General features: G+C 47.9%; 1 protein-coding gene across 2 annotated transcripts in view; it reads left to right on the plus strand.

Annotated features, from left to right (window-relative positions):
- CDH3 (cadherin 3) overlaps window positions 1-10,662 on the plus strand; it is a 44,595-nt gene extending 33,933 nt beyond the window's left edge. For both annotated transcript variants that reach the window (XM_040633503.1, XM_008702416.1), the window contains exons 13-16: window positions 3,304-3,510; window positions 6,093-6,223; window positions 6,618-6,764; window positions 9,526-10,662. In XM_040633503.1, the coding sequence (XP_040489437.1) occupies window positions 3,304-3,510; window positions 6,093-6,223; window positions 6,618-6,764; window positions 9,526-9,735 (695 nt within the window). In that variant the 3' untranslated portion in view covers window positions 9,736-10,662. The remainder of the gene's footprint in view (window positions 1-3,303; window positions 3,511-6,092; window positions 6,224-6,617; window positions 6,765-9,525) is intronic.
- The last annotated feature ends 630 nt before the right edge of the window (window positions 10,663-11,292 follow it).

Consider the following 11,292-nt stretch of genomic DNA (forward strand, 5'->3'; position numbering starts at 1 on the left):
GCAAGGTGACTTCTTTTTCTTTATTTACTATTTCTACCACCCTCTGTGGTCAGTATTTTTATCCCCATTTACAGATGACAATGAGGGACAGAGAGGTTAAGTAGCGTGCCCAAGGGCACAGAGTGCATGAGCATGGAGCAGAAGTTGAAGCCACAGTCCCCATCCCCCACGCACCTGCTCCCGTCCACCTCCCTGTCCTTTACCGTTCCCGTCCCCGCAGAGCTTCTCAGTCTTTCACAGCTTTTCACTTGTCACTGGCCTGGGAAGTGGTCTAACTGGCATCAAGTGAGTGAGGACCCGGGGTGTGTGAGAAAGATCCAGCCCCAAGAGCCAGTAAGGTCCCTGGAGAGACACTGTTCACTTCGGTTTAAAATGTCTTCCCCTTTCTCTTGGGGCTAAGGTTCCCCAGGAGGGAAACAGGGAAGCAATACACGCAGGTTCTGCCCCAAAGGAACCAAGTGCCCACTACCTATTGCTGCTGAGCTCAGCCCAGAAAGGACTCAGGAGACCTGCTCCAGATATGCACATTGTCTCAATTTTATGATTCTTGTGATTTGGGTATGTGTGTCTGGCGCCTTTCCTTTGAAGAACCCAGGTTGGTCTCCTGTCACCCCCTTGTGGCCTAGAAGCCATTTTCCCCCCTCCCTGATGTTACCATTTATAGAGCATGGACTCTGGAACCAGAATGCTTGGTTCAAGACCCAGTTCCTCCATTTACTAGCTTTGTGATTGTGGACAAGTTACTGAACCTCACTGTTCCTCGGTTATCCGTATCTGCAGAATGGTGCCCATAATTGTACCTACATGCATCCAGTTACTGTGAAGGTGAAGTGGGTGATTCTATGAGAGGCCTCTTGTCTGGTACATCAGTGCTCAGCAGATGTGAGCGACCACCTTCGCCAGCAGTCTTCCCAGGCAGCAATCACAGGTCTGGCTCTGTCAGGTGTGAGCATTACGGCCGAGGCCCAATGGCACCATCACCTGGTGATAGTATTGATACCTGGTTCTTGGGTTTTTTTTTTTTTTTTTTTTTTTAAGATTTTATTTATTTATTTGAGAGAGAGAACAAATGGCGGGGTGTGGGGAGGGCAGAGGGAGAGCAGCAAGCAGACTCCCTGCTGAGCAGGGGAGCCCAGTGTGGGGCTCGATCCCGGGATCATGACCTGAGCCAAAGTCAGATGTGTAACCGACTGAGCCACCTAGGTGCCCTTGGTTCTTGGTTTTAATTTAGTTTTTCTAATCATGTCCTTGTTGTCAGGGGAGTTAATCCAAACCCTACCCCTGTGTGACCTTGGTCTGGTTACTTAGCCTCCCTAAGCTTCAATTTCTGCATTTGTAAAATGAGGCTAATAGTACCTCCTCTTAAAGTGGCAGTGAAGTTGAGAGGAGAGCCTCGCACCCAGTCAGTGGCCACTTAGTCACCAGCACCGCCATTGTCATCATCACCTGAGAAGTCCGCCCTCTGGCATGGGGACAGGATGGTGGTCGGGATGTTTCAGTGAAATACCCCACCTTGGCCTCGACGCGGTAGACCAGATACTCAGCGTGCAGAGCTCCCTGTCTGCCTGCCATTGCCAGATGGGAACGGGGCGAAGTCTCTCTCTGGCTTTCTTACTAAGACAAGCCCAGGGAGTATGCAGAACCTTTGAACAAAAAGTGGCTTGAGGGGCCCCTGGGTGGCTCAGTCGTTAAGCGTCTGCCTTCGGCTCAGGGCCTGGTCCCAGGGTCCTGGGATCAAGCCCCATGTCAGGCTTCCTGCCCTGTTGGGAGCCTGCTTCTTCCTATCCCCCCCCCCACTTGTGTTCCCTCTCTCACTGGTTGTCTCTCTCTCTGTCATATAAATAAATAAAATATTTTTTTAAAAAATTAAAAAAAAAAGTGGCTTGAGGTCAGTGCTGAACGAGGCCAGCAAGCCTTAGGGTGGGTGAGCTAGAAACATGGGGTGGTTTTTGGTTGCCCTGATGACTGGGGGACACTGCTGGCATTTAACAGTGAGGGTCTTTAATGCTTGGAAAAGTCCTGCATGATGAGAAGTCCTGCTACCTTGGCTAATAGCTCCTCCTTGAGAAATGAGTTTAAACTGAAGGCCTTTCTTCAGAGAAGCCCCTGACCCTCTATTTCTCACCCACAAACATAACCATCTTCCCCACTCTAGGATCGCCACATACCCTGGGCCTTTGAAGGCCAGTTAGCACAGTGTCCACGACAGCCTCCCAGCCAGCACCCCCGAACCTGTGTTCATCACTAATGCTGTGACAGCACGGGCTGGCAGCCTGTCTGATCTGCTTAACAATGTCACTCATATCACCAAGTCACGTGCTTTTGGATTTATTAATAATCGATGCTCTCAGGGTGCCTGGATGGCGCAGTGGGTTGAGTGTCAGACCCTTGATTTTGGCTCAGGTCATGATCTCAGGGTCCTGAGATCGAGCCCCGTGTCGGGCTCTGCGGTCTGTATGGAACCTGATTCTGATTCTCTCTGCCTCTCTGCTCTCCCCCTGCACCCTTGCACTCTATCTCTCAAATAAATAAATCCTTAAAAAAAAAATTAATGCTTTTGCAGAAATATCAGTGTTTCAGATATTGAAATTCTGTCAGACACTTGAGGCACAAACATTATATTTACTCTTGCAAGGGCAAAATGCTGTAATAATAAATGGTAGTGAACTTTCATATAGGAAAACAGGTGGTCAATGTGAATATTAAAAGATAGGGTTAGTTATCTCAGGAAGAATGTATTTCATTGTGTTCTTCTTGAGGAGAACAGTGGGGAAGCTAATGGTGCTGAGAAATTATTGGCCCTGCATGACCACGACTTTTTAAAAACTTTGTTATTCTAAAAATACTGTGACTATCGATTTGACTTTTAAAAAATAAGGTGATGGGGCACCTGGGTGGCTCAGTTAGTTAAGCGTCTGCTTTCAGCTCAGGTCATGATCGCTGGGTCCTGGGATCGAGTCCTGCATTAGGCTCCCTGCTCAGCGGGGAGCCTGCTTCTGCCTCTCACTCTGCACACTGCTCCCCCTACTTGTGCTCTCTCTCTCTCTCTCTCTCTCTCTCTATCCAAAAAGTAAAATCTTTAAAGAAAAAGAAAATAAGATGATGAATTTATTTTGCCATCCCTATAATCCTTTCCATGATGGTGACTTTGGCTTTGGCCAAATACCAATTTTTGTAAACCCTTGGTGTAAGTGTGCTTTTGGGGTATTTCTCCCTGTGAGGAGGTCTCCTTAACCTCCAAAGTGATATACTCCATTCCGCTTGTGGCCTCTCTCGTGGTAAACGTTACTCTGTCTCTTCCAGGAGACACAGTGGCCTTGTCCCTGAAGAAGTTCCTGAAGCAAGACACCTACGACGTGCACCTTTCTCTGGCTGACCATGGCAACAAGGAACAGCTGACAGTGATCAAGGCCACCGTGTGTAACTGCCATGGCCACGTGAAGACCTGCCCCGATCCCTGGAAGGGGGGCTTCCTCCTCCCAATCCTGGGGGCTGTCCTGGCTCTGTTGTGTAAGTACCCGTGTTCTCTCCTGTCCAAGGATGGGGTCGTTCAAAGAGCCAGTTCTACCCGGAACTGCTGGGACTGAGGCATCCCCAGCGTTGCCCATCTGTTCCTGATACTCTTAACTCTAGGTGTGTCATTTGGGGGTAGATGTTTATGGAGCTTCTGGAATGTGCCAGGCTTTGGGGAGACAGTGGTGAACAGACAGACTCAGCCCTGCTGTGATGTCATCTAGAGGCTAGAGCACTAGTTCTGAATGTGTGATCTCCAGACCAACAGCATCAGCAGTGCCAGGAGCTTGTTCAAAAGGCCAGTTCTTAGGGCTAAGATGCAGTAATCTGTGTGTTGGTTTTTTTGTTTGTTTATTTTGTTTTGTTTTGTCTTTTTTAAAGATTGTATTTGTTTATTTGACAGAGAGAGAGAGACAGCCAGCGAGAGAGGGAACACGGGCAGGGGGAGTGGGAGAGGAAGAAACAGGCTCCCAGTGGAGGAACCTGATGTGGGGCTCGATCCCAGGACTCTGGGATCACGCCCTGAGCCGAAGGCAGACGCTTAACTACTGAGCCACCCAGGCGCCCCAGTAATCTGTGTTTTAACAAGCCCTCCAGGGGTTCCGATGCATGCTAAAGTTTGAGAGTCCTTGGTCTAGGGGCAGACGTGTTTATTTACAAACTAAGTTTAGTTTTACAAACTAAAAAACTAAGGTCATTACTCTAAAGGTGGAACCTTTCACATTGGCTTTTTCCACTCTCTGAATTGGTCCTTACACAGAAACACATTCAGTCAGATATGAATTCAATAAGGGCAGGCTTTAATCCACATCCTGCACACCCAGCACTGTTTCTGGTGCTGGGGTGAAGCACTTTATAGTAAAAAGAGACCACTTTCTGCCCTCATGGAAATTAAGTTCCAGTACAGAGAACAGACAATAAATGATCTGGCAGAGAAATCAGTGTTGGTACGGAGAAAAAGCAAGCAGAGGGAGGAGGTCTGCTATCTCAAGTAGGATGGGTAAGAAAGGCTTTGCTGAGAAGGGATATTCTAGTAAAGAACCAAAAGAGGTGAGGAAGCAAATCATGCAGCTATTTCAGGAACAGCAAGTGCAAAGGCCCTGAGGCAGCACTGTGCTTGGTGTGTGGAAACAGAAGATGGCTAGAGTGGAAAAAGCAAAAGAGGAGAAAAGTAAGAGATGGAGTCAGAGGTTATGGCTGTGGCGGAGCATCATGCTGGGCCTTGGAGACTATTGCAAGGATCTGGATAAAATGTGAAGTCATCAGAGGGATTAGAGCAAAGCAGTGATGTGATTTGACTTGAGTTTTACAGGATTTCTACTAAACAGACTGTGCAGGGGTGAGGGTGGAGACAGGAGACCATTTAGGAACTATTGCCGTAATCCAGGGGTGAGATGATGAGAGATGGTCCTATTTCAAGGCAGAATCAGTTCAGATTCATATACGGTATGAGGAAAAGAACCATCCATGTTTCTAAGACCCGAACAAGTAGAAACTGGAGTTTCCATTAACCAGTTTGGAAAAGATCATGGGAAGAGAATTGCCAGGCAGTCCAAATGGAGATATCCATGGGCTGATCTGTAAGTTTTGGTGCAGGTAAAAAGTCCAGGTCACCTTCTGCCTTTCCCCAGACTCAATGGGGAGGAAAAGAGGAGGGAAAGAATGCAGTATAGCCCACATAGGGTGTGCATCCTGAGAACCCATAGACTCCCCAAGAAGGCGGGGTCTGTTGTGTTGGGCCAGAGATTGACCTTGGTTCTGTTAACAGGCCAAAGAAGTGATAAAGGTAAATAGTGGCCATATCCTCTCACACTGAACAGCCACAGAGAGGGCTCTGGGGACCCTTCTTATTGGGATTAACTGGAGGTAGTCCTGGTATTAGGGAGAACAGCCAGGCATTAGCTGGCCAGGACCCCCATGTCCAAATAGCCTGCCAGCCCTTCCAACCATAGCACTAAAAGCCAGTCCTTCTCTTGAAATACCAAAATAGTATTTGCACCTACATTCAAATTACGACACCATATAGACTTGCACTGTCTTTTTGCTTTTAACTTAGTCTGTGGCTAATTTAGGGCTCACCTGGGGACTGAAAAAGAGTTTTGTTGAAAAGTAACATCTTCTGGGAGATTCCCTTGAGGACCAGTATCACTGATAAGGGAAGACTGACAAATGATACAGAATTATGGGGGGAGGTCAGATTGCTGCGAGGAGGGAGTGATGTTAGGCTGAGTCCTGAAGGGTGAGAGCCATGCATGTGCGTGCAGAGTGTCCCAAGAAAGGAATGCCCAGGTGAAGGTCCTGGAGCTGAAAAGTGCTGGGTGTATTTGTGGCATTCCAAGGAGGCCAATGTGACTAGACCTAGAGGGGGTGTATATGTGTGGAGACAGGCAGGGGCCAACCCTGTACACTTTGATAAGAAGGTAGGGGTTTTCCTAGGTGCAAGGGAGCCATTGAAAGTATTTTAAGCCCTGGCTACCAAGGAGAGGGGTCTAAAATTAGGTAGGGCTCTGAGGGTTTGGGGGTATCAACCAGCTCTGTGGTTGGGGGGGGCAGATATTTACCTTCCCTGCCTCTTCCAGTCCTCCTGCTGGTGCTTCTCTTGTTGGTGAGGAAGAAGAGGAAGGTGAAGGAGCCCCTTCTGCTACCAGAAGATGACACCCGTGACAATGTCTTCTACTACGGTGAAGAGGGAGGTGGTGAGGAGGACCAGGTGAGGCATTGAGGGTCTGGGGTTTGGAAGATGAATGGTTCTAGGACCACTGGCAGGGATGGTTGGGTCAGTCAACTAACCACGTTAGCTCCATTGACCAGACTCTGGCCTAGCGCATCACTCTTCATGTAGGACTGACCACCATTTCTCCTCTTCTGAGAGGGTGTCTGGTCCACAGCTGTGGTCCCTTTGACCCTATTCAAGGTGGCCTTGAGCCTATGCTTAATTTGGGAGGAGGGGCTGTGGAAACAAGGGCTTTCAGAAATGTCTGACAGAGATTGTCTTCTAAGTCCTACCCATGAACCAGAATACCCTTGTGGCAGGGGAGTGGGCTGAAACATAAATGGTGGGGGGCTGCCTTCTCAATCCCATGTTCTTCTTCATGTCCTTGAAGGACTATGACATCACCCAGCTCCACCGGGGTCTGGAGGCCCGGCCTGAGGTGGTTCTCCGCAACGATGTGGCGCCAACCTTCATCCCCACACCCATGTACCGTCCACGTCCAGCCAACCCAGATGAGATCGGGAACTTCATCATTGAGGTGAGGCCTAGGGGTCCAGCCGAGGGCAGGCCTTTATTCAGGCACCGGCAGCATGGGAGAAAGAGCATGGGTTTGGAGTCTTGGCTCCGGGTTTAAATCTTGCCTCCCTCACCAACCAGCTGTGTGACCTCTGGCATATTTGAGTCATTTCTGGGCTTCTGTTTTCTCCTCCATGAAATCCTAAGTTGCAGAGTGGTTAACAATAGGTTAGGAATCATTTATTCAACAAATATAACAATTGTTAGAAAACTGTGCAGCCAGACTACCCGGGTGTGAATTTTTAAAGGTCCCAGATGATCCCAGTGTGGAGCAGAGTTGGCAACCCTCTGTTATAGGTTGCATTTTCTTTTTTTGTTTTTATTTGAGAGAGAGTGCACCAGCAGGGGTAAAGGCAGAGGGAGAAGCAGACTCCCCGCTGAGCACGAGCCCGAAGCAACCTATTCCCAGGATCCTGAGATCATGACCTGAGCCAAAAGTCAGATGCTTAGCCGGCTGCGCCACCCGGGCGCCCGTGTTATAGGTTGCTTTAAGGATTGGATGAGCAAGCACCTGCAACCGTGGTTCCCAAATATTGGAATCTCCTGGGGGAACTTCAAAAACTCCTGATGTCTCTGACTCCTTGCAGAGATTGTGGTATAATTGATCTGGATGTGGCTTGGGCTTCAGATTTTTAAAAAAAAATTCCCAAGTAGGGGTGCCTGAGTGGCTCAGTAAGTCGCGTGGCTGCCTTTGGCTCAGGTCGTGATCTCGGGGTCCTGGGATCTAGCTCCTCATTGGGCTCCCTGCCCAGCGGGGAGTCTGCTTCTCCCTCTCCCTCTGCCCCTCCCTCCTATGCATGTGCTCTCTCTCTCTTTCTCTGTCTCTCAAATAAATAAATAAATAAATAACATCTTTTTAAAAAAAGTTTCCAAGTAATTTAAGTCTAGGAACCACTGGCCTGGCATGTAGCATTTAGTAGGTAATGATAGTTATTGTTGATAATAGCTGAGTATCTCCAGTGTTTTTAACTCTGGTCACATGTTTGATTTATCTGAGGGATTTTGAAAAACAGCAATGCCTGGAATGCAGGGATTCATTTGTTTTTTAGGCTCCAATTTTTTTTTTAAAGCTCCCCAAGCTTAAAATCAGATACACAGCCAGGGCTGTGAGAACCCCTGAACTAGGTACATAGGAGACACATGATAGGCGCCTATCACAGCCTGGTACCTAATTAGCAGTAAATGGAGGTTTTCTCTCTCTCTCTCTCTCTCTCTCTCTCTCTCTCTCTCTTTTTCCCTTAAGTAAGCTCTACACCCAACATGGGCCTTGAACACAGACCCTAAGATCAAGAGTCGCATGCTCTACTGACTGAGCTAGCCAGATGCCCCATAAGTGGAGGTTCTTTTTTTTTTTTTTTTTATAAAAATACCCCCCTTGCATTCTTTTTTTTTTTTTTTTAAGATTTTATTATTTATGTGACAGAGAGACAGCCAGCGAGAGAGGGAACACAGCAGGGGGAGTGGGAGAGGAAGAAGCAGGCTCCCAGCGGAGGAGCCCGATGTGGGACTCGATCCCGGTACACCGGGATCACGCCCTGAGCCGAAGGCAGACGCCTTAACGACTGCGCTACCCAGGCGCCCCCCATAAGTGGAGGTTCTTAATATGAGTTAGGGAGGGAGGGAGGAAAGGTGGGAGGAGGAAGTGAGGGAGGAATAAAAAGATAGATTGATGGATCTCAGGGGGTGCGAGGAAGCAGCGGTGGGCAGAGGGCTTGGTAGGCAGTCAAAAGGCCTTACCCTGGCTTGAACTTTTCTCTTACTTCTCTTGCCTTCTAGAAGTAGCCTGGTGGACTCTGTTCTTTAGCTCATGCTAATGAGAGTGCTGTGCAAAAACAAAAGCATCTGGGGAAAGTTGCTCAGAGCAGATGGTTTGAGAAAATGCCTTGGAGCTAAATACCTGGAACTTTCCCCTCCAGTTAGATGAAGACCATTTCCAGAATGTCTCTGGACAGACATTTAGGTAGTTTGCAAATACGGTGTCATTCAATGCTCAAATCAAGTGCAGGGAGGGAATCCTCTTGTTATCCTCGTTTTACAAATGAGGAAATAATGTTCAACTATGTGCCAAGTACTATTCTAATAAGCACTTTACATATATTCACGTGTATTAATTTATTCCTCTAAAACTATATGAAGTCTCCCATTTTATTTTTAAATATGCCCAGAGCACAGCACATACCCAGAGTAGTTTTTTTTTCTTTTTTTAAAGATTTTATTTATTTATTTGACAGAGAGACAGCACAAGCAGGGGGAGAGGGAGAGGGAGAAGCAGGCTCCCCGCTGATCAGGGAGCGTGATGTGGGGCTCGATCCTGGGACTTTGGGATCATGACCTGAGCCAAAGGCAAACGCCTAACCGACTGAGCCACACAGGCTCCCCAAGTCTCCCATTTTAGAGACAAGATAAAAACAGCACATAAAGGTTAAGGAGTTTGCCTGAGGTCACAAAACTAGGGAGTGAAGTCCGAGTTCTGACTCAAGCTGTCTGATTTCAGAGTCCCTGCCCTTGACCACTGGCTTGGTCCACTAAGCACTTGCCGTATGCTGGGCTCAGTGCTCGGTGTTTATATGCATTATTTCATTTCACCTTTCAAAACCTTACTGGAAGGAAGAGATGTCTTCACAGATGAGGAGATGCAATCTCAGCAGGGTGAACTCACTTGCCCAAGCTTTCGCAGCTGCTGAGTGACCGCTGCTCCTAACCACCTGCTCTTGTTGCCACAGAACCTAAAGGCGGCCAACACGGACCCCACGGCCCCACCTTACGACTCCCTGCTGGTGTTTGACTACGAGGGCAGCGGCTCTGACGCTGCCTCCCTGAGCTCCCTCACCTCCTCCGCCTCTGACCAGGACCAAGACTATGACTATCTGAACGAGTGGGGCAGCCGCTTCAAGAAGCTGGCAGATATGTATGGTGGTGGCCAGGACGACTAGGCCACCTGCCAGCAGGACCAGGGACTAAAGGTTGGGCCTCAGTGGCATCTCCAAGGAGCCTGAGTCCTCCCCTCAGCCAAGGACTTGGGAGCTTGTCAAGAAGTGGCCTTAGCAACTTGGAGGAGAGAGGCCCTCAAATCTGACATTAAGGGTTGTTTTCTAAGCCTTTCAGAGTGGAGGGACATGGGTGGTTTGATTTCACCTCTGGAAACCTCTCAGACTAGGCCAGGGTTGCCTCCGAGGCCAAATTTCTGGGAGTCTATCACCTGCCATAAAATGCCCGGACCAACTCTGACCACCGCCTACAACCCCCAGTGATGATGTTCTCTCTGGAATGGACCCTTCTCCTTAGAATGAGGCCCTTATTGCAACCTGAATTTTTTTTTTTTTTTAATACTGTCTTCAAAAAGTTAGAGGCAGGTCCTCAGTGGTCCCCTGGATTGCTCCAGAAGCCGAAGCCTGAGCTCCTTGACTCACGTGCCTCATGCACTTCTCTCTCCTCTCCAGGCAACAAGGCCTCCGATTGAATGAATTCCTGCGTTTTTATACTGAGTGCGACTGTGTTGTCCTTTATTTTTTATTTTCCCTATTGAGTGCTGTAGATAAAAGGTGATGACAATCCGTGTAAATGTACTACAACTTTTTTATTAAAGGAATTTTTTCCAGAGGTGCCTGGGGAGTGAGCTGCTGCCTCTTGTAGTTTTATTGCCCCGTGGGTCATGTACCACACCATTCACCCACTTCAGTGTCCAATTCTTTGGTTTTCAGAATTGTCAGAGTTGTGTAAGGGGAGTGGGCACTTGTTAACCCTGCTGGCTTCACCCAGCTTCCTCCCAATGGTAGAGGAAATTCAGGATTCATATACATGCCCAGGTGGGCCTGTTGAGGGTAAATCTACCCTCCTCTCTACAATTTTTTTTTTTTTTAAGTAATCTCTACACCCAACATGGTGCTTGAACTCACAGCCCTGAGATTGACAGTCACGTGCTCTTCTGACTGAGCCAGCCAGGAGACCGTCTCTCTCCACATTCTGAGCTGCCCTTCTGTGTGGGAGAACCATTAACCCCCTTACTGCTGGGCTGAGCCCCACCAGAGCTACAGGCAATGTCTTTTTGGAACAATGGCTGCTCTTGGGTAATGTAGTATGGAAAGAGTTCCTCTTCTTTGTGGTGGGCTCTGTGTTGAAAGGCAGGGAGAGGCCAGATTCTGCTACTTCCTAACAAGCCAAATTTAACCTCTATTTGACTCACATTTTTCATGTATCAAATGGGGAGTTTTTATGGAGATTAAATGATGCCATATCTGGGCACATTGTTAGGGCTATTTGTGTTCACTGGTAACAGCTACTATTTATTTAATACTTTTTAGGGCCAAATAACTTCAATCATTTCCTTTTAAACAAATCCTCACAACCGCCCTCTAAGGGGATTTTCGTCCTTTAAAGAATGGCTTCATTGTATTTTTTTTTAAATGACACCTGATCATTGTCAAAATCAAGCCAGACAGAAAATTAGAGGAGTCACCCAGGATGTCCGTGAAATTGGAACGTTACTAACA

The sequence above is a fragment of the Ursus maritimus genome, unplaced genomic scaffold (genome assembly GCF_017311325.1).
Source record: "Ursus maritimus isolate PB19 unplaced genomic scaffold, ASM1731132v1 scaffold_19, whole genome shotgun sequence".
Classification (NCBI taxonomy): domain Eukaryota; kingdom Metazoa; phylum Chordata; class Mammalia; order Carnivora; family Ursidae; genus Ursus; species Ursus maritimus.